The sequence below is a fragment of the Balaenoptera ricei genome, chromosome 11 (genome assembly GCF_028023285.1).
Source record: "Balaenoptera ricei isolate mBalRic1 chromosome 11, mBalRic1.hap2, whole genome shotgun sequence".
NCBI lineage: Eukaryota > Metazoa > Chordata > Mammalia > Artiodactyla > Balaenopteridae > Balaenoptera > Balaenoptera ricei.
The window spans coordinates 58,729,542-58,752,604 of record NC_082649.1 but is presented as its reverse complement, the minus strand read 5'-3'; the positions used below and the strand labels follow the sequence as shown (position 1 = coordinate 58,752,604).

The window sequence follows — 23,063 nt, the reverse complement described above, 5'->3', positions numbered from 1 at the left end:
CTGAAGGATGCCTATTGAAGTATTTGGAATGAAGTGTTTTGATGATTACAACTTAAAAAAATGTCTTCATTATATAGAGAGGTAAGGCAAACATAGCAAAGTGTTAATTGTTGAGTACAGAAGAAGGATACAGGCATTCGTTGTACCATTCTCTGTACTGTTTGATATTTCCAGAACATTTAGGGCAAAATTATCAGGGCCTTCCACAGAAGGATGCTTTGTAGCTTCAGGCTGTCGGGTGCGCGCCTCGGTTAAGTGGCCTTACCCGGCCTAGGGATGCCCCGCGCTCTGAGGCTCAGTGCCCCAATCCACCTGCACTCTTCCTCTAAGCGCTTTTGCCCCCATCACTGGTCGGTAGCGATATTGGACACCCAACGAGAAGAGAGCACCTCCGAGATTCCTAGAGAGGCTGGCCTGGCGACTTGGGGAGCCGGAAGCCCATCCCCAGGCACTTCCTGTCCGGTCATTGTTCTCGCGCCGGTAGGCGCAGGGGTCCCGGTCGCTCGCCTTCTGCTCCAGAGCCCGCGAGCTCCGGCCGGGCTTCTTCTCCGCGCACGGTGAGCGGGGTTGGCGTGGCCTGGGCGCGAATGTCGGTGGTGAGGGAGGGGCCGTCCCAGGGGTCGCTCGCCCCGTCCTCTTCTCGGGGAGCCCAGCCCTGTCTGTCCGGAGGCGGCTCCGCGCCCCGCCACCTCGGTAACTCGGCTCTCGCCTACTTATCGGGGGCCTAGCCCAGGGGAGGCTGGACACGGACCGCCCCAGGGGCCAGGGTCGACCCCACAACAGGACTGCGTGGGGCCTGGAGAAGGAGGAGATGCGTTGCCACGTTTGGAACTAGGGAAAGGACATTGAAAGGAAGCCCTTGTTAGGAGACTTTGCTGTGTAGGGCTGGAGGCCGATTAGAGTTTGATCAGCAGTCTGATGATAATACTCAAAGTAGGCAATCTTGCGTATAGATAGGTGAAACGAGTGTTAAGGGCCTTCCTCCCTGGTAGAATTCAGCTAGTCATGGAAATAATAATTCTCCAGAATTAAGATGTGTTGCAGGACTGAAAATATTGCATTATTCAAGAGATGCAGTGTATACAATAAGTTGCCAGTAAGTTAATGTAGGATAAAGTATGTGATCACTTCAGTAGCAGCAAAAAGGGACTTAATGAAATGTAGAACTTTTTTTTCCTAATAAGACATCTAAAGGGGAATAGGAAAATTTCAGTTTCTTCATAATCAACTAAAATGGTAAGGTTATTTTACTCACAAATTAAAAAAAAAAAATCTGTTGGCTTGGCTATGATACAGGGGTACTGTTAAGTTGGTGGTGGTATGATTTGGTGCAGTCCTTTTAGAAAGCAGTTTGGGGAACTTCCCTGGTGGTCCAGTGGTTAAGATTCCTCGCTCCCAATGCAGGGGGCCCGGGTTGATCCCTGGTCAGGGAACTAGATCCTGCATGCTGCAACTAAAAGATCCTGCATGTTGCAGTGATGACCCAGCGCAGCCAAATAAGTAAGTATTTTTAAAAATAAAATAGATTAAAAAAAGAAAGCAATTTGGCAATACATGTCACTCATAAAATCCTTCAATCAGTAATCCCACTATTGTAAAGGAATAACTCAGCAGCAGAAAAAAAACTATTTGCATGAAAAGAGTCTTAACAATTATTAAGAAAATAAACTGGAAACAAAAGTCCTTTTACTAAAGCAGTGGCTAATAAATAGGGGCTGGGGACTTCCCTGGTGACGCAGTGGTTAGGGTTCGATCCCTGGTCAGGGAACTAGATTCCACATGCATGCCGCAACTAAGAGTTCGCATGACACAACTAAGGAATCAGCGAGCCGCAACTAAGACCTGGCACAACCAAATAAATACTTTAAAATAAATAAATAGGGGCCGGTTAAGTAAATTATAATATAGCTGTAACTTAGAGTACCATGGTAGAAGGAGGTGGTGCTATATGTACTTATATTGAAACATCTACCTAAGACTATTGTGAAACATAGAAATTGAGTTCACAAAGCAAACAGTTCAGGTTGCAGTCTTTTGTTCATGCTATTGTCCTTGGTGATTAAAAAAAAAAACCAACCAAGCAAACGAAAAACTTTGCATCGTAATGTCCTTTCTTAAAAAGAAACCATGGTGATAATTGTGAAAATATGTATCCCCATAGTTAAAAAGTTTAAGTCATAATTGTCAGTATGGTTGGAGGTTTTTTCCTTAAAAGAAAGATCTTAAATTCTTTAATAAACAGCGATTATCTCTTTGGAGATGAACCAGGGGTAATTTTTCTTAATCATTTTCTGTATTTTTTAAGTTTACAATTAAAATATATTAACTTTATAATCAGGGGGAAAATCAATAAACATTATATAAAGGTGTTTGTAATGTGATTATTATGGGGATAAATTGCTTGTATACAGTACAACTCCTTCCATCCTCTTGAGGAGTAGAGCAGACACTGTAGCTGTAGTGGCTGCTGCCTAGACGCTGGTGAAATTGGCTTGTGTGTTTGGCATCCAGGCAGACCTCTGCTCTACTGCTAACAGTGTTTTCTGATTTCTCAGTAGACATTACTCATCCTGGCCCTGGGAAGAAACTCAAGAAGAAGCTTTTGAGACTTAAAGATTAGATGGGGCTTGACTTCTGCTGGGCAGCCCCCAGCTATAGGAGTTCCCCTGCTGAGCAGAGAGGATGACTACAGAATTGAGAGAGGCCATGACCCTGGCCCCTTGGGGCCCAGTGACAGTGAAAAAGGAGGAGGAAGAGGAGGAAACCTTCGTGGGTCAGGCATCCAGCCAACAAGTGCACTCTGAAAACGTCAAAGTCTGGGCTCCTGGGGAGGGTCCTCAGACAGGCCTCGATGTATCAGAACAGGAGGAAAAGGTAAACAATGGTCTGGGAGGAAGGAGGAAGGAGACAGCTAAAGATCTCAAGTGATTTCAGAGGGGACCCTATCCCTCTGCTCCCACATCTGTAGTCTTGTTGCCTGGCGAGGGCTCTGGCCTCTAATCTTTTGCAATATAATTGAAACATTATATTATTCTACTGATGTGACACTCGGTACTTTCTATAAACCAGTATTTCTCAAACTGTGCTACAGTTTGCAATTACCTGGGGAGCTTCTTATAAAATCATGATACCCATGCCATACCTCATGTCAATTAAACCAGTATCTCTGGGGGATGGGACCCAGACCTCTGTATTTTAAAAAAAACTCTTCAGGTGATTTCAGGCAGGATTTGATAACTCTAACCTGTACTTCTCAAACGTTAATATGCATAGGAATCACCAGGGTGTGGGGGAGGGGATCTTGTTAAAATGCAGATTCTGATTCAGGAGGTCTGGGGTGTGGTCTGAGATTCTGCAGGTCTCACAAGCTCCCAGGTGATGGTGATTCTGCTGATCTGCAGACCACGATTTGAGTTTGTGAGGCTGTATGTTTTCAAACACACACCTTTCCATCACTAGCCAAATGAGGCCTGAGGTTCCCCAAAGCCTCTCTGTAATAATATGATTAGAGCCTTGCTTCTTTGATCTTTAGACCTTGGGAAAGTCTACTCTGGAAAATCTCCCCATATGCTCTCTTGTCTTGTGCTCTCACTGGCAAGTTAGGTTTGGGTGCTGAAGTGGACAATGAGATGAAATCAGAGTGATCAGGAGGAAGGTAGCAGGCTTGCTTCTCTGCCCACCCCACCTTGGGAATTAGGGAAGACTCTGGCTTCCTTTTTCTTTTTTTATCTTTAAATGTTTGGTATTTTTCTTTCTTTTTAAAAATTTTTTATTTTATCGTCTCCAAGAACAGGTGCTTATGTTCTCAACCTCAAAGCTAAAATTGTACCATCTCCCAGTGACAGTCTCCTCATAAACCCACCTGTGCCTGCTTGTTTCTAGGGTCAGAACATGTTCTGGGACATGACTGTAGTCCTGAAACCAACACAGGAGGCGTCTGCTGCATCGACCCCAGGCAGCTCCTCATTACCAGAGACTCTGGCCAAGAGTGAGCTACTGGAGACTCATGGAAACATGACCTGTCTAGGTGAGGTTCAACCCCAATTCAGAATCTGACCATTGAGGTTTCTCAAAATCTTTTCAGAGACTGGTGGTCTCGTCTCCTAACCTCAGCAACAGAGAGTATTGAGGTGTTGAAAGTGTCAGGGAGAGCTGGACAGAGGAATACTGAAAGATGCCTATGCATTTGTCACAGGAAATGGCTTATTTTGCACACAGTCTCAAGACACCAGACAAACACAGGTGAACTCCAAATTTACCTTTTAATCACATTTATTGTTCAGCAAGTTTCATATTTATTCACCCATGTAGACACATGTCCTCTTCATATGCTTCGTGTTTATTGTAGCTTGGTGAGCCTGCAAGAGAAGCTGGCTAAGGTAGGAAGGGTCACCTTTTGTGGTGATATTTTGAGGAAATGCCCTGGAGGTGTTCTGTTTTTATAGATCTTTGTGCAGATTCTAGAGGATTTTGAGCACTTGCGTCCGCCATGATGAGATTTAAAGCTAGGTCTTCATGGAGGGTACTGATGGCTGGCTTATCACCTGGTTCTCTAAGCTGGGACTCAGGATGTGTCTGGCTAGCAGTGGCGGAAGCTTGCCTGTGAAGGAGTGACATGTAACTGTGGGTCAACAGTGTGGTAGCCATGAGTCCTGTGTTGTGGAAGCAATCCCTGGATGACTGCCAAGGCCCCTCTGGTACTCATATGCTATGAGTATAGGGCTGTGCCTGAATATCCTGAACCTATTCTCCTCCCTAGCCGATTACTCAGGCATTTGCAAACCAAGTCAGTTTCTTAAACCAGTGTTGTAGGGAAGGCTAGGATTGCCACCTTTCATTTTCTTGTCTCTTCTTTAATTCCCCAAACTCTCAGCAGCTTCTATTTCCCACTTTCTGCTTTCTGCTCCATTGTCTCTGGAGCGTTCCCCTGTGTATCACTTCTTTTCTGTTTCCTTGCTTTATCAGTCAGTCATTTATAGTCTTAACTCCAGCAGCTGCCCCCATCCACCAGGAATGGCCACTGTTTTCTTTCTCTGCTATTCCTAGCCAGGACTCACCTTTCTGCCAGCCATTTCTGTTGTAATAGGTAATGGCGAGGGACTTCCCTGGTGGTCCAGCGGTTAAGACTCTGAGCTCCCAATGCAGGGGGCCCGGGTTCGAACCCTGGTCAGGGAACTAGATCCCACAGGCCACAACTAAGCACCTGTATGCCGCAACTAAAGACCCTGCACGCTGCAATGAAGATCCCACATGCCACAACTAAGACCTGGTGCAGCCAAGTAAATAAATATTAAAAAAAAAAAAAGGTAATAGCGAGATCACTGAGCTCTAGGAATTGAGAGAGAGACACGAGTGTAGTTGCTGCCCTACCTCTGATAACTCTTTGACCTTGAGCAAGTCCTTTCTCTTCTGGACGCCCATTTCCTATTCTGTAAACTGGGGTTCATTCATTCAGTAAATACAGGATTCGTTGGGGGCCTGCTTCCTGGGTGCCAGCAGTGTGATAGGTGCTAGGGATATAGCAGTGAGTAAGAACAGCCTTGCTCTTTTTTAGCTTCCATACAACTGAAGGAGAACAGTTTCATCTTGATGATAAAATTGTATAATATATATGAAAGTACTTTGGAAATTTTGATGTTAATGTTTGTGAGTTTTATCTACAGTTTAATATATATTCATTAATACTGAATTTATTAAAGTTTATACATTTAAAGCCAAGTTTTTAAGCTTTTAAGCATAACTTATTTTTATGTCCTTTATACATCTAGAAAAAATCAGAATATTTCACAAACAAAAAATGTTTTTACATAAAAACCAGGAAAGGAAGGGTGGAGAGGCAGTAGGGGAAAGAGGTAACAGGGAGAAAGTAAGATAAGAAGGAAGAAAAGAAGATGTAATAGCAGTTTTAAACTACAGGGAGAAAAATGGAGTAGATTGAGAAAGCGGAACAGTAGTGATAGAAATAACCAGAAAAAGATTAGCCTTTCAGGGTTTTTTGTTGTTGTCGCATTCGGGGCTTTGCTGTATCCAGCGCTCAGGCATTCCCTTTCTCTGACACTGCCCTTCTTTCTGAATGACTGTGATGGCCTTAGCCTGGCAACCAAACGGGGCTGTCCTTGCCCAGTAGTGGTTTGTGCCTCACAACATCCCTGTCCCACCCACTCATCTTACTGGCTGGAGAGTTGCCCTGGCCTGTGCCAGTAGGATGTCTTTGGACATTAGATTCCCCTGTGCAGTTGCTGCATGACCTGCAGCTCACAGCTGAAGTCACACGCTTCCTGACCTTTATGACTTGACGATCCTATTCTTTTTCTAGGCCAAAAAAATCTGACATTTATTTTTTCTGTTTGCTGTTTCAGGTGCTGAAACCAAGAACCCACAGTTATTGGTTCCAAAAACTGAGATATGTGATGAAGTCGAAAAACCTTTCATAACACCAGGAAGAATCCAGAAAGTTGACTCTCCAGGACCTGAGTTAGGAGAAGGCTGTGAAAAAGGGAACATGTTAAAAAGGCAGAGAATAAAGAGGGAAAAGAAAGATTTCAGACAAGTGACAGTGAAGGACTGTCACATACCTGAAAACTTCAAAGAAGAGGAAGACCAGAAGTGTCACAAATCTGAGGAGAGATACAGCCTTGGTTCTGGCTCTGTTAAAAATCAGAAAAGCCAGCCTGGGCGGAAACCTTTTACATGTAGTGTGTGTGGGAAAGGTTTTAGTCAGAGCGCAAACCTTGTAGTGCATCAGCGAATCCACACTGGAGAGAAACCCTTCGAATGTCACGAGTGTGGGAAGGCCTTCATTCAGAGTGCAAACCTTGTTGTGCATCAGCGAATCCACACTGGACAGAAACCGTATGTTTGTTCAAAGTGTGGGAAAGCCTTCACTCAGAGTTCAAATCTGACTGTACATCAAAAAATCCACTCCTTAGAGAAAACGTTTAAGTGCAGTGAATGCGAGAAAGCCTTCAGTTACAGCTCACAACTTGCCCGGCACCAGAAAGTCCACATTACAGAAAAATGCTATGAATGTAACGAGTGTGGGAAAACATTTACTCGGAGCTCAAACCTCATTGTCCACCAGAGGATCCACACCGGGGAGAAGCCCTTCGCCTGTAACGACTGTGGCAAAGCCTTCACCCAGAGCGCAAATCTTATTGTGCATCAGCGAAGCCATACTGGTGAGAAGCCATACGAGTGCAAAGAGTGCGGAAAAGCCTTTAGTTGTTTTTCACACCTTATCGTGCATCAGCGAATCCACACCGCGGAGAAACCTTACGACTGCAGCGAGTGCGGCAAGGCCTTCAGTCAGCTCTCTTGCCTTATCGTGCACCAGAGGATTCACAGCGGGGACCTTCCGTATGTGTGTAACGAGTGCGGGAAGGCCTTCACCTGCAGCTCGTACCTGCTGATTCATCAGAGGATCCATAATGGGGAGAAGCCGTACACGTGCAGTGAGTGTGGCAAGGCCTTCCGGCAGAGGTCGAGCCTCACCGTGCACCAGAGAACCCACACCGGGGAGAAGCCCTATGAGTGCGCCAAGTGCGGCGCGGCTTTCATCTCCAACTCACACCTCATGCGCCACCACAGAACCCATCTTGTTGAGAGCACATAGAGGACGAGGGAGACCTCCAGGCGCCAGTCAGAACTTCCCGCCCCTGCCCCCCACCCCTCAAGTCAGACACCTCTTGGTTGTTTTCTCCTCCTTGGTGAAAACGAGGCCTGTTCTGTCCTTAAAAGTAACAGTTTTCAGGAGTGCAGTGCAAAACACAAGAGGGGCATTTCAGAGGCTAATTTAAAGAAAATGAAAACGAAGGCCTCAAGGCAAGGATTTTGTTTTTCACTTGGTGCCCCAAGTGGTCATGGTGTCTGAAGTGGAATGTGGCTTTCTTAGAAATGGATCATACAGAGCTCAGTTATAAAGATCCCTTTGGGGGAAAGGCATTTTTCACTTAACTTTGTTTTTGAAAACTCTGGTAATTTCTTGGGCAACGGGCAGGTTATTGGTGGAGGTCTGCCTGATGGAATTCCGGAGCTTTGAACCTTGTATTCTAGTATTTTGGGTTAAGCAGCGACTCATTAAGGAAACCACTTGGGGTAGCAGTTCACCAACAACTCACCTATGAACATTTATAGGTTTTCCATTCCCGAGGTAATTAAAAAAAAAAAAAAAAAACCACCCTACTAACCATCTACTGCTCCTAACATGGATGGAAGTAGGAAACATTCGTTTCCCTCGTCGTCTGTACCTCATGAACGTTGGTGTGGTAAAGCTCTGGGGACCTCTGACGAGAGTCTCTTCTGACCGTTTCCCAGCCTGCATGGCCAAGCACTTGAGGACTGATGGAGACAGCCACAGACGCTGCTGGGCTGTGTCCCTTTGCTAAGGTCAACAGCTCTTCCCATAACTTAACCCCAGTTGCCATTGCATTCCGTTTGAGTGAGACGCTGCTAGCAGCCCCCTTCCCAGATAGAGGCATCAGAGAATAAAGCTTCCCTGGAGGCATGCCCGCTTTGTCTCTGCTCTCATTCTGCTCAGGCCCAGGCGGGGGGCTCAGTTGGGTGTCACTGTCACTTTCTGGATGGTCTTTAGAAGAAATAATGGAGCCCTTCTAATTCTCAGAGGAGCCAAGAGGGAAATGAAAAGAGAGGGAGGAAGCAGAGTGGGATTCCTAAGGTCTTAATTTGTTTTTTTTTTAGAAGTTCAAAGGTATTGGAATATGCAAGCTTTTAGAAGGATGAAGAAACTGGCTAAGGTAAGATACGTTTGTTACCATTGAGCCTTTACTCCTGGAAAAACAATTTCTACAACTATGCAATAGGTAGAGTTATGTAATAATATTGCCTTGTATTTATATAGAACTTGATTCTTTGTCTGTGTACCTTCATGTGTAGAGTCATGATACCTGGCACTTACCTCATACTTTAATATAGATCATTACCTTAATCTTTGTAACACTGAAAGAGGTGTTTGCCCCCTTTACCTGAGAGAGGTCATTTAACACAAGACCAAGTAACAAGTGACAGCCTGTATTCAGACCCAGGTCCTAAATCCAGGTTCCCTCTGTTCTTCTATGTTTATCCCATGTCTCACCACCTGTAACCCCACCCAGATCTGTGGGAAAGCCTGAGAAAAGGGTATATAGTCTCATTTTTAGGTGAGGAAGCTGAGGTGACAGATTTGGGGGTTTGCCTTAGGCAGTGTGACCAGCAAGCAGCAAATCTAAGGCTGGGGTTTGTCTCCTGATTTCTGGGTCTGTCTCCACTCCCGCTCTCAGCAAGCAAGAGTGTTTATCATAAATGCTATACCTGGTGAAAGCAGTTGGGGGCACCTCTCGTGCATAAGTCCATGCATTTATTGTATCATTTCTACAAGACTAAATATTAGTTAGCATAGCGTTTTGTAGTTTACAGAGCACTTTCACGTACAGAAGGCATACACAAGAAAGCTTATTAACTTCTTAACTTTTTTTCCCCCTTTAACCACAGTCTTTCATCAAAGCGTGTGGGACAACTTCTCCCAGTTTCACTCTAAATCATATAGACACAAATACAAAAACATCAATACAGTTCAAAAGTAAGAATCAAAAATGCTCATGCCCTCACAGACCCTGATAGTGACTCTTTCTGTCCCCTGTCTGGGAGTGGAAAGACCCAAAGATAACACCACATGTCTCCACTGAGATTAGGAACAAGTTAGGTTTTTCCCCCTGCATGATCAGGAGGCTTAGAGAGGGCGAGCAGGTCTGAAGATATGGGGTAGATCCGTGACCCTGACCCACCAAGAGGCCAAAAGTGTGCTTTCCTGAAAGGTATCAGCTGGGATTTGTGACCATTAAGATGGTTAAACTGTTTGAGCCAGACGTTGTATATTTATCCTCGTAATTGAATACTCAGTCATGACTGATTGTGATCTCCTGGCTAGAGATTTCTATTCATAGGGAGGTCAGAAGAGCTATCCAGGTGATTGTGATATAAAGCCAGGTTTGGGAATCACTGAACCACCGTTTTACAGCAGTGGTTTTTAACCTTGGCTGCATGGTAGAATCATCTAGGACATGTGAAAATTTTTCCATTTTAGGCCTCAGTATTTTTTAAAACTTAGGGGAATGAGCCACTACAGGCAAGTAAAACCTGCAGGCCACAAATGTGTGTGATCAAAGGTGGAGGGGAACTCCAGTATAAGGATCTGGATGCGCATTGTTCTGTTTCAGCAAAACAGGACAGTAACCACATTGCCTTCTGTGCCTCTGACAACCCTTGGCTGCTGGGACTCTGTGACCTAACTTCCTGTGTTTGTATTTTAAGTGAATATACCGAACATTTTACTTATATGAGCAAACCAAGTTCTACGTAACATGCTTTTCTGTTCCTCATTCAACAAAATGACTTTTTACATTTTTGCTTATATTTCATCTCCAGGTTTGGGTTTCCACAAATCTGCACCCAGGCTCAGGACCCCCGATCCTACACAAATCCTGTGAGCCTAGTAGGTTACTAGACAGATCAGTTCCTTCCCCAACTCATAACGACTTTCCCTCCCAATTAAATTCCAGCCCTCAAAATAAATTACCTCCCACTTTTTTCTACAGGGTTTCTGATAGGAGAGGAGTGACTACCCTTTGTTGTCAGACTTGGCTTAGGTTTTCCTTTTCCTTGGGGTCATCTCCCTTCTTTCTGGGCTGGTCTTGCCAGAAGTAGATGAGAACTCTGAAGCCCCATTTTCTTAAGTTGCCAAGAGCTATCAGTCTTATAGCTCTCAGACAAAGAGTCAGACCTAGTGATGAGCATTAAGGGTAGAGCCAAGAAGTCTGTTTTTACCCTCAAATGAGACCAACAGATGTATGTTACGTGGAGCACAGGGATGAGAAAGTGAAATCATGTACAGGTGCTTTGGAGGCTCGGTGAGGAGAGATTCTTCATCAGCACACGTACACACACACCCCTCTCAAATACAATTGGCTGTGAATTCCTCTAGGCTCAGGAAGGTAGTCCTTTCTCTATGCTCTAGATCCCCTACCTCCCCTAGGTGGTTGTCCCTCTCCCACTTCTGTCGCTTCTCCCGTTGTGTGCCTAACCTTTCTGGGGTCACAGCCCCTTTGAGAATCTGATGGAGGTTGTGGACCCTCTTTAGGAGAAACTCGGATTGCACTCTCAGTTCTGTGCTTATTTGTGGAGGCATATAAATTCCCTGAGGCCAATCCGTGGAGCCTCCAGGGCCTCAAGTCACACCTGGGGATGCACTACATAATCGCCCTCACATGCTACAAAATGGTGGCTTTTTTAAAAAATGAGGTCAGACTACGGAATCTCTAAGGATGTTGCCCAGATACATAACCTTTTCAATCTTGCTTCTCTTGGCTTCCCGCCCTCAGCAAATGGTGGCATTATCCAGCACCCAGACTGGAAACCCAGGAGGCATTTCTGGCTTCCGATGTATCATGCGTTGATTACAAAAATATTTATTATGCGCTCTCTTTGTGGCAAAGATGGTGCTAGATCCTGGGTTGCCAAAGCAAATAAGGTCTACCATACCCCCTTTTCATGTCTCTCATGGGAAAGATGTCTGGGTCCCTCAACATGATTTACTGAGCTCTTACCAGCCTCATCGCTTCACTTCACACGCACCTTTACTGCAGCCTGGAGGCACGTGCTTGCTCTTTTCGTGCCTTTGCTCACACTGTCCTCGGTGCCTGTGATACCTCACCACCACGCCCCACAGCCCCTGTCTGCTTTGCCTAATATTTGGTTTCTTTTAAGATTTGGCTCAGGCCCATCTCTGGGAAACCTCTGATTGCCCTGTGGCCAAGAAGTATATTTAGAAGTATCGAAGAGCATGATATTTGTATCCAGAGTTTTACTTTATGCTTTAAAGTGAAAAAAGTCTGGATTCAAAATTGTGTATATAGTACAGTTCTCACATAATGTTGTTATGTACACTATATACTATGAGAAAGTATATAGATAAACATGAAGGAAATATAAGAAAATGTTATAAATGGTTGACTTGTTCAGAGCCATACAAATGGTAAATTGCAGCGCCTGGGCTCAAACCCAGGTCCTAGGGATAATGGAATTATGGGTGATTAAAAGTTTTTTTTTTTAAGTAATTTCCATATTTTTTATAAGGAACAAAAATTTTATAATCAGGAAAATAAATTATTTATTGTAACTACAAATTTAGTTTTATTGTATTAACTGTAAACAGTATCTCAATTCTCCATTTTGTAGAATGGGGGATGCACCCTGCTTCTGTCTCCTCCCCTTGTCCACCTCTCTGCCTCTGACAATGTCAAGTCTGATAATTCTTGAATTCTGTTCTGAAACCGTAGTCTTTTATGCTTTGTTTATTGATTTGTTCTGAAAGTTGAAATAAACAGCATGAATGTTATTATGACTGTGTAAATGTTGTTCACTGCAGACCTAAGTAGTTTATTGTGATTATATTTCCTTTTTGGAGCAGCATTTAATTTTTTTTTTTTTAATTTATTTTTTTTTTATTATTTTTTTTTATAATATCAATTTTTTCTTTATTTTCTTTCTTTATTGTTTTTCTTATTTATTTATTTTATTTATGGCTGTGTTAGGTCTTCGTTTCTGTGCGAGGGCTTTCTCTAGTTGAGGCAAGTGGGGACCACTCTTCATCGCGGTGCGCGGGCCTCTCACTATCGCAGCCCCTCTTGTTGCGGAGCACAGGCTCCAGACGCGCAGGCTCAGCAATTGTGGCTCACGGGCCTAGTTGCTCCGCGGCATGTGGGATCTTCCCAGACCAGGGCTCGAACCCGTGTCCCCTGCATTGGCAGGCGGACTCTCAACCACTGCGCCACCAGGGAAGCCCAGCATTTAATTTTTACCGAAGTTTCTGGTTGTCTTTCTTTTTCCCTTGTACTGGTTGCTTTTAACATATCCTCAGTTATTTTCAAATTCTCCGTCCAATTAGACACTCTTCCGAGTCCCCCTTTCTCCTGTATATATACATCCCTTCCAGAGACCTCCAGCCTTCTGCTCTAGTCTGTCCTTGATGTTCTTTTTTTTTTTGGCCACGCCCTGCAGCATGTGGGATGTGGAATCTTAGTTCCCCAACCAGGGATCGAACCCACACCCCCTGCAGTGGAAGCACGGAGTCTTAACCACTGGACCGCAAGGGAGGTCCCTGTCCTTCATGTTCTCTCTGCCTACCGTCCAGTTGTTACACCGGGCTCCATTGCATCCTAAAATCCACATTCTTCCTTTCTTCGTTTACACACTCATTTCACTGCAGCACGTCAAGTCACTTGCAAGAAAGAGTATGTGGAAGGCAAAATTGTTGGGTGCTTATATATCTAAAACAACTGTCTCTGCCCTCACAGTTGATTGGTAGTTTGGCTCTGGAATTCTAGATTGAAAAATTTCCCCCAAAGTTTGTAGGCATTGCTTCCCTGACATAACATCCAATGTTGCTAATGAGATGCCTGATTCCAGTCTGATTCTTATTTCTTTGACAATAAATAGAATTTACATTTTTGTGATCTGTTTCCCCACCCCTTTCAAGCTTTTAAAGTCTCCTGTTTATCCTTGATGTACTCAATTCCCTAATGTACTCTGAGATTTTTCAATCTAGCGACTCAGGTACTTCTACCTTTGTAAATTTTCTCATGTTATTTATGTGACAGTTCTCCGTTTCCATTTTTTTTTTTCTATTTTCACTCTTTCTGGAATTCCTGTCAATCAAATATTGGACCTTCTGGATTGATCGTCAACTACTTTCTCTAGTATTTCCATTTCCTTGTGCCATTTTCTGGGAGAGTACCTTGATTATTTTTCAACCTTTCTAGTGAATTTTTTATTTTTGGCAGTAGTTAATTTCTAAGAGCCTTTTCTTGTTTTCAGTTTGTTCCTTTTTTTGTGGCGTACTTTTCTCATTTTAGAGATACCTGTCAAATCTGAGTATTCTAATTAGAAGGATTTTCGTAAAAGTCTCTTCTGTCACATGAATTGTCTCACCATCTTCGTTCGCATGCTCTGGGTCCTTTTTTCTCTTTATTTTGTTGACTCTCTTTGGAGACTTTCCTCAAATATGTTGTGATTCTTAGTGATACACACACACACAAATACATGCATATATCTGTGTGGTGGGAAGGTGGGTAGTGGGATCGGCTCAGTAAAAGGCTTCCCTCTGGAGTGGTTGGTAATGAGCAAGCTGTTTCCCTGGAGACCTCTAAATGCCAGAATGCAGAGATCTTTTGTTTGGGGCTCTTACATTTTCTTAGCAAAAAACCCTCTCTGATGTTTTTGTGTGGGGTTTGGATGATGTAAGTGCTTCTCTAGAGTGGGAGAGAAGGGGATCAAATGTTATTACATACTTTCAGTTAATGCCCTTATTTTTAGCCCCACTTCTCTCTCTCACCCTTCGTTGCACCTGGGGTTTCCAAGTCCCAAGTCAGCTGGGGTTGGCAGGTACTTCAGCTGCATCCTTCCACTCTATTGCCCTCAACAAGTGTTTCAAGCCGTCACTCCCTCCACCCAACTTTCTCAGTTACCATTTCATCCATTTTCCATTTTCTAGAAATTTGTTCCCCTTGTCCCATCATTGTTATTTATATATTTTAAACCATTTTAGTACATTATTGTTTTAGGGGAAGCTGAACGATTTAAAAAAGAATATTGATATCCTTTGATACAGTAGTACCACTTTTAGAAAGCTATCCTAAAAATGAATATTTTGACAATGGTATATATACTTATCAATGTTCATATTTTACAAAAATGGAAACAACCCAAGTGACTAACAACAGTGGAATGATTAAATTACAATGTGATGGAATATTATGCAACCACTAAAAATCATAATTTAAAGAATAGTGATATGATAAAACATTCACAATAATATTAAATAAAAAAGGCAAAGTATAAAATTCAGTGATGTGTACACACAGTTCAGTTTCCTTAAATGTACATGTATAGAAAAGATTGGAAGGAAATAAGTGCATCAGGTATTAACAGTGGTTGAATTTTCCGCATTGTCTACATTTTCTACAATGAGCCTGAATTACTTTTATGATCAGAAGGGAAAAATTAATAAAAAGATCATGGCTTGTTTGGAGTGGTAAGGCATCCTTGTGGGGTATGGAATGGGTAGTGGGGAACAGCAGAATAAGGGTCTGGGGAAATAAAGTGGCCAGTTACCAAGGACCTAATGCCAGGTGAAGGGGTTCAGCTGGGGCATATATGTAACCCCAGTGTTTGTGACATGCAGCTGTGGCTGGAGTGTGGAGGCTGGGCTGGTGAGGGGAGAAAGGATCCGGGAGACCATATAGACAGCTTTTGTCAGAGTCCGAGAGAGACCCTGAGATTCTGACCCAAGCAGCGGCAGGTGCCAGAGGAGAAGGGACAGAGGGGATGAGCAGGCAGCCTTTGGGGCATGGAAGATCAGCAAACTCCCAAGTCAGAAATCCAGCCCTCCACACCCTGTAAGACATGACCTGTGACAGATGGGGCCTGACCCAGGCCCGAGAGGTCCTGGTTTCTTTGTGGGGCTGCCCTGTGTCGCCATGGGTAGAAGGAGGCAACCCAAGTCCTAGCAGGCTACTTGGCTACCCAGGTCCCCCTGCTGGGCCAATAGCAAGGTTGTAACTGCTCTGTTAGTTGAGGGGTTCCTGTGTGCTAGGCACTGTGCTAAATGCCAAATGTTTCTTATCTCATTCCAGCCTCACCTGAGGAGGGAAGTTCTCTTATCTCCATTTTCAAAGTCAGTAGTCACAGGATTAGAATAACTGAGGCCAAAGCCCATTCTCCCTTTTCCCAAGCTACTTTCTCAGTGCGCCTCCATGAACCCCTCTCCTCATCTAAAAGTGCTTTGTTAAATTGGGAGAACAGGGCTTGCCTGGGGTGAAAAGTTGAGTGGTACAAGAGCAGACAATGAAAAAGTCGTCTCCCCCCCAGTCCAGAGTACCCTAGGTAGGAGCACCCCAGAGATAACCGTTGTCAGTTTCTTGGGGATCCTTCCAGACATGCATTTACAGTCTTTTGTATTCTCCCTTAAACACACACACACACACACACACACACACACACACACACACACAGGAGCTTAGGATTCACTAAGCTTAGTGTGTCTGGAGATGGTTCAGTGTTACCCTGTAAGATCTACCTCATTCTTTTTTTCACTGCCGTGTGATAGTCTGTTGTATGGATGTACCATGATTCATGAGCAAGTGTCCTATTGGTGGCCATGTAGCTTCTTTTCTATCTTTTGCTTTTGCAAACAATGCCATGCTGAATATTCCAGCACACTGTCCTTGGTATGTGCACGACTTTGTCCGCAGGATATATTGATAAAGGGTAGGTACTTTTGATATTTTGATAGAAATTGCAAATGCAGTTCCCAGTACAGTATGTGTATGAAAATGCCCACTTCCCTGAATCCTCTATAGAACTATTGTCTTTTCTGATCTGATAAATGAAAAATGCTCTCATGTTTTCATTTGCATTCAATTATGAGTGAAACTGAATATCATGTCTTGTGTTTAAAAGCCAGGTGTATTTCTTTTTTGTGTGAATTGCTTGCTCATGTTCTCAACAAGTTTTTCTGTTGGGTTGTTGATCCTCTTAGGAATTTATTTCTACCAATTCTGTAGTAAAGAAGTTACTCTTCTCATCTGCCAGATGTGTTGCAAACATTTTCCGCAGTTTACAGTTAGTCCTTTTACTTTAGTTTTTGCTGTTCGGATATTTAGGATTTAATGTCAAATCAAAGACTTGCCCTCTTCAAGATTATACATTCTCCCATGATGTCGCCTAGTCTTTGAGATAGGTCCGTTTGAAATCCATTTTGTAGCAAGGACCGAGCTGGGTCCTGGCCCCGCAGCCCTCCCCTTTTCCTCGGAGTCCAGCGGGAGGAACTGAGCAGAAGCTCCACGAAGATGGAGACACCTCCCTGCTTCCTGGAGCTGCGGGGCAGCAGCCGGCAGCCGGGTGCTCCGACCCCGGCCGTTTCACTGGGCCGCTCTCAGGTCGCCGAGGGTCCGCGGTCTGGGAGAGGCAGGCTCGCGCCCGGGTGAGCCGGGGGTGGCGGCCCAGGGGAGGGGCAGCTGCCGGAGAAAGAGGGGATAGCCGGAAGGGGCGGGGTGGGCCAGGCTTGCTGGGGATGGAGGAGAGGGCGGAGTCCGCAGTCCCGGGCGAGGGAGAGAGAGGACGCGGCCGCAGTCCGGCGCTGGGACGGGGTGTGTTGGGAAAGCGGAGGAGGGGCTGCAGCCTGAGGTCAGCTTAAGGGGAGGAGGAAGGCTGCCACGGGGGTGGGGAGTTGGGGCAGTGGGCCTGGGGCCGCGGCCCGCGCGGGGAGAATATGCGGTGGGGATGGGGAAGAGCAGAGACGTGGAGGAGAGCGTGCCGGGGCGGGGAAAGGGGTCGGACAGGGTGGGAGGGCGAGGGGCAGGGCGTTGGAAGAGGAGGGGCTCATACCAGCTCAAGGGCGGCTTCCTCCAAGACCCTGGGATCCCGGTCCTGTTGAGCTCATTTCGCCGGCCTCGGGCCGGTGGACACAAAGCAGACGTGCCGCTGCGGACGGGATTATTTTCCCAAAGCTCTTGTTGGGGAAGAGAGCATTCTAGACTGGCCCTGCCCCTCACTTACCTCCAACCCAGGACAAATCCCTAACCTCTCCGAACGTAAGTCCTCTCTTCCACTCCAGGTAGGAGGCTGGGATGAAATGAGTTTGAAATGGCTCTGTAACCGTTAAAAAGCTGCCTGGTTGCAGAGACCTGCCATATTCCTGCTGGAGGACAGGGTAGGCATGGATAAAAGAAGCCAAGCCTTACCTGACTGGGAAAACATTTTTACTTTCGCAGTTCAACATGGGGTGCAGTTCCTGCTGACTGCCTCACCCATAGACATCAGTGGCAGGAGCCGCGGAGAAGCTGTTCCTCTTTGTCCCCTGGTGGTGGTGGGCCCTCACCTGGGCAGGGACTGGGGACAGCAAAGGCCTTAGCCAAGCTCAGTCCTGCCCCTGGAGCTGGGCTGGATTCCCCCATCACTGGTGCTGGAAGTTACACCAAATCTACCTGAAGCTTGAGACTAAGGAACAGAGGCCTTGGCTGTTGAGAGGATAGGAAACAGGTCAGGGAGGGGAGATGTAAAGTCATAACTCAGGTCCCAAAAGGTAGAATCTGTTTAGATGAGAGTCCAAGGAGCCACTGTGCTGAGGAAGGAGCCAGGTGGTTCTGTGACCCCTGGGGCCAGAAGAAGCCATGAGGGGATGTCTCAGGAAGTAAGAGTCTCTAGCAGGGTCTGGACGGAGGCAAGAGCAGGATGGATGACCCCTGGTCCCAGACAGCTGTGGGTGCTGGAGTGGCTTCTAGCGCCCGGGGTGGCCTGGAGCACCTGTCCTTCCTTCCAGCCTGCTGGGCACCACTGGGCCTTTGGAACAATGGGTGCCCACTGTCGTGAGCTGTGTTCACAGGAGGCCTGGTCCCAAAGCTGGCCCTGCCTCCTTCAAGAGCCAGTGACCCTCCGAGGATGGGCCAGCTCTGTGTTGAACAGTGTTTACTGCCCCTTCAGGTGACACTCCCTGAGCCCGAGGAAGTCACAGTCAGGAACACATCAGGGTTTCTTCTTTGCCATCAGGGAGTTGAGTGAGAATGCGATGCACGCGAGTGAGGACAAGCCCCGTGAGCCTGACAGAGGAGGAGCCCCGGCCGTGGCTCTAGCCTTGGGAACACCACCGGCAGGGCTGAGCGGAGCTCCCATTTGGAGCCTGGTGGACCACCACTGGCCGTGAGAGGTGGGGAGACAGGCTGGCCCTAGAAGAGGGTGAGAAAAGGACCAGGGGTTGCCAGGGCAGGGGTGGGACTCAGCTTCTGGCCTTCTCATAAGCCATTCTTGGTTCCCCCGTGGGTCCTGGACCTTTAGGTGTATTAGCGCAGATGCACTGGGCTCATTTCTTTCTTATTAACCCAGTGTCAGAGTGGCCAGCTCGTACTGAATGCTGAGTGCCAGGCAGCCCTGAGGGTCATCTGAGGACCTGCTCTGCCTCTGGCTTGTTGGGTCATCTCTGGGAAGCCACAGACTCCTCACCAGCCCAGCCAGCTTCCCAGTCAATTTCCTCACCTGCCCAGCCAGCGTCACAGGGTGGTGAGCTTCAAGGAGACGGGGCCAGGACGAGGCTATGAACTGTCAGTCATGTCGCATTGCTGTGATCATTAGTCAGGCTGAGCTCCCTGTCCAAGAAGAGAAGGTGTGCTTTGGGAGGGATGCTTTTGTGACTGTGTGGGGCCCATATCCCCTCCTGGAGATGACTCTTCAGCATATGCCTCTTTTTTCTTTGGCTGCATTGGGTCTTCGTTGCTGCGCGCGGGCTTTCTCTAGTTGCGGCAAGCGGGGTCTACTCTTCGTTACGGTGAGCGAGCTTCTCATTGCGGTGGCTTCTCTTGTTGTGGAGCACGGGCTCTAGGCATGTGGGCTTCAGTAGTTGTGGCACGCAAGCTCAGTAGTTGTGGCTCGCGGGCTCTAGAGCGCAGGCTCAGTAGCAGTAGTTGTGGCACACGGGCTTAGTTGCTCCGTGGCATGTGGGATCTTCCTGGACCAGGGCTCAAACCTGTGTCCCCTGCATTGGCAGGTGGATTCTTAACCACTGCGCCACCAGGGAAGTCCCTCCGCTTGGTAGATTTGAGGGCAGGGATTATGCCTAGCCAGCACTGTGTCCTCACAGAGACCTGCACCAATGCACCAGGTTAGGAAGGCTGTAGGCATCATAGGATTCAGCTGTGGCCCTGCAAAAACTCATAGCCTTGTTGGGAAGATAAAATGGACAGATGGGAAAGAGAAACCTAATTCACAAAAAAATATGAAGTCATTTTGTCAAAGCAGCGGGGCTGGATAGCCGAGGTGGTTGAGGAGACAGGAGGGGGCCAATCACTGGGAGCTTGGGGAGGGGCAGACTAAGACTCCCTGAGGGAGGTGCGACCTGAGCTGGTCCCAGATGATGGACGGGTGGGTGGCTGGGTGGCTGGGCAGTTGCGGTGAGTAGAAGGACGAGGATTGACCGCTCCAGGCCATGAGGAAGACGAGAGAAAAGAAACAGGCAAGAAATCTTTTTTAGGGAGCATGAATATGACCAGAAAGTTCAGGGAAGCCGAGAAGGGGGTTAGGGGATGGGAGATAAGACCACAGTGAGGGCTCAGGCTGGACTGAGGTAGACCCTGGCCACCTCTACCCTCCAAACTGTTCTTTGCTCTTCGAGAATGTGCTCAAAAACAGTTTGACCAGGTATCACTGTTTCCCGGTGTTGGGCTTGAGTTTTGCCTCCCTGGCTCTCCCAGTCGCAAAGGGAGGAAACTGAACTGCTCTGCTAAGGAGCTTCCTTGGCGTTTTGACGCTCCCCTGCTTCTGCAGCCTTCCTGGAAGCAAAGGCCGAGTTCCCTCTCCTGGACCTCCTTGAGTGGGTCTCCTTTCCTCTTCTATTTCCTGTAGATGTAGGGTGAAAAGGGGCAGAGTGTGTCCATCCCCACCGATTTGGAGGGTCGGCCACTCTGTTCTCTCTTCCCACCTAGACTAAGCTTGTAGGCTGTGAGGCTGGGGATCCACACCTCTGTGCACCGCCTCCCTGCCCCACTGCCAATCCCAGGGCCTGGCTTTGCCCACAGCAGGCCCTGGGCCCTGCCTACCTCGTAGCTCCCTGCTCCCCTGCCCTACCTGATTGCATGGACCCCTCAGTTCCTTCTCAGGAGTTTTCATCCTGCCTCTCTCTCGCTGGCAAGGGGGATGCGCTCAAGCTCCTTGACTCCTAGGGCCCCACAGTCCACATCCAAGCCCTTCTCTGACCTTCACTTGCTGCTTTGGCCAGTTCCCAAGACATCCCGTGTGTCCCCTCCTGTTTTGGCAGTCTTTACATCTGCAGGCATGGCCCTCCCTGGGCACATTTCTGGTGACAGAGCCATCTCTGCCTCTTCCTCAGAATGCAAGCTTTCCTTTACTGCCCTTTCTTTTTCTTTTTTTCTTTCTCTGCCCATACTCTGAAACCATGGTGCATGTATAGAAAAATTATGAATTTAAATACTCTACTCCCTCACTCCTGATGTTTCAGGAAGCTCACTGGTGTAACACTTGTATCCTCTCTCTGACCCCACACTCACTCTTGCCCTAGGACAAAAAGGGATTGGATTTGATTGATGACTTTGGAAAAGTCTGTGTGAAAGCCAGCCCTCCTCCTTCCTCACCCTTGGGGTCCAGTTTTTCCACAGAGACCATGTGTCCGTCCTGTTCCTCTTTGCTTCAGGTGTTACAGGGGCAAACCCATGGTAGCCCAGCACTGTGTCCCTGGGTGGTTAATGCTATCTAATCCTGGGATTCGGTGTTAGTAACCTCACTTGACTGCAACTATAAGCCACATTCAACAATATCAGCTTTTCAGTAATAAAGATAATATATTGGTCTTTGCATATCTTATTTGTCAATTGAGCAGAGAATTTTACTAATAGCTAACACTTACCTAGCTAACACTTTATGGACATTAAATTTTTAAATTCTAAGAACATCATGAGATAGGTACTAGCATTAGGTAGTTCTAATGTATTAGAACTATTATAATGAATAATGAAATTATAGTGAAATCATAATTTCATGATGTTCTAAAAACATCATGAAATAGGTACTAGCATTAATCCATTCTACAGATAGGAAAACTGAGGCACAGAGAGGTCAAGTAACTGCTTGTGACAGAGGCAGGATTTCACCTCAGCAGTCTGGCCCCAGAGACCACACTCTTGGCCCCAGTGCTATGTTGATTCTTTACTTTTATTTATTTATTTATTTTGGCCATGCCCCATGGCTCGCAGGATCTTAGTTCCCCAAACCCAGGCCCTCAACTGTGAAAGCACGGACTCCTAACCACTGGACCACCAGGGAATTTCCCCATGTTGCTTATTTAAAGAGAGAAGTCATTTATTGGGTTTCCTTAAATCCCAGTATAGTCTCTTTCCTGTCTAGAATATAAAGCTGATTCTCTTTTTCTTTTTGCTATATATTATTTGTTTTTATCTTCTATGCCTTGCTCAGATAGTGAGACCAAAGTTGAAAAGGAGGATTTGATTCTAGAGCAAACTGAAAGGAGAATTCTTTGGAAGACTCCAGGGAGAGATTCCAGAGGTCTGTGCATTGGGGGAGCCAGAAAAGAGGGGAGCAGGACAGCAGGGCATTCTGAACAGCCTGCAGACAAGTAAGTGAGGAGAGATTTGTTAATGAGCTTTTTTCAATGGCAATTTTTAATTCAAAGGGAATTCAATTCAGGAATATATTGATTTAATGTATATAGAATCTTTATATGACTGATGCTACAGATAGACTTGTGGATAGATGGGTGCCTTTACTCTGTTCTTTTCACCTCTTTTCAAGTACCTCTCTTGTGAATGAGTGTGTGTTTTCATTTTATTCTGAAAAAGTAGAAGGCCCATGAAAGACCAATGATTGATATATCTTTATTCCAGAGGGAGTGTTATTCTACTTCCTTGCATGGTGCATTTCCAATCTTGTTCCCTTTTTATCAGGGGGTATATGAAAGTTAAAAAAAAACCAAAATACTTCTTGCCCCCAGCAAAAATCTCTCCACATGTACTGAGTATGGCAAGGCCTTCAGCCAGAGCTCCACTCTCATGGTCCACCAGAGAATGCACACGGGAGAAGTCGTGTGGGTGCGGGGAGGGTGGGAAGGCCTTCACGCGCAGCTCCCACCTGATCCTGCACCAGAGGGTGCACACTGGGGTGAAGCCCCACGTGTGCCCTGAGTGCCGCAAGGCCTTCAGCTGAAGCCCTCGCCTCCTGGTGCACCCGCAGAGCCACACGGGCAAGAAGACCTATTGCCGCACGCAGTGCAGGAAGGCCTTCAGCCAGAGCTCCCATCTCGTCTGCCAGCAGACCACTCACACCCGGAAGAAACACCAGGCTGGCCTCCCTGGTCAGAGCCCAGTGTTGAGGTCAAGGTTCATAATCAGGAGCTATTTTTAGCAGATGGAATGTACTACTCCCTTGCTGAGATGGCCCATTCTTTTTTTTTTTTTTTAATAAATTTATTTATTTATTTTTGGCTGCCTTGGGTC

General features: G+C 46.3%; 1 protein-coding gene across 3 annotated transcripts; it reads left to right on the top strand.

Moving 5' to 3' along the window:
• Positions 1-467: 467 nt before the first annotated feature.
• On the top strand, positions 468-12,355 carry ZNF35 (zinc finger protein 35). 3 transcript variants are annotated; one of them, XR_009505784.1, is made up of 5 exons: positions 468-557; positions 2,556-2,874; positions 3,883-4,027; positions 6,360-8,385; positions 8,698-12,355. XR_009505784.1 is itself a non-coding variant. In XM_059939239.1 (4 exons), the coding sequence occupies exons 2-4, from the start codon at positions 2,683-2,685 to the stop codon at positions 7,610-7,612; spliced, it is 1,590 nt and encodes a 529-aa protein (XP_059795222.1). In that variant the 5' UTR covers positions 468-557; positions 2,559-2,682; the 3' UTR covers positions 7,613-12,355. The 3 variants fall into 3 exon arrangements, 2 of the variants coding, with proteins under 2 accessions (XP_059795222.1, XP_059795220.1); XM_059939239.1 differs by having other exon boundaries at positions 2,559-2,874; positions 6,360-12,355; XM_059939237.1 differs by having other exon boundaries at positions 6,360-12,355.
• Positions 12,356-23,063: the final 10,708 nt, after the last annotated feature.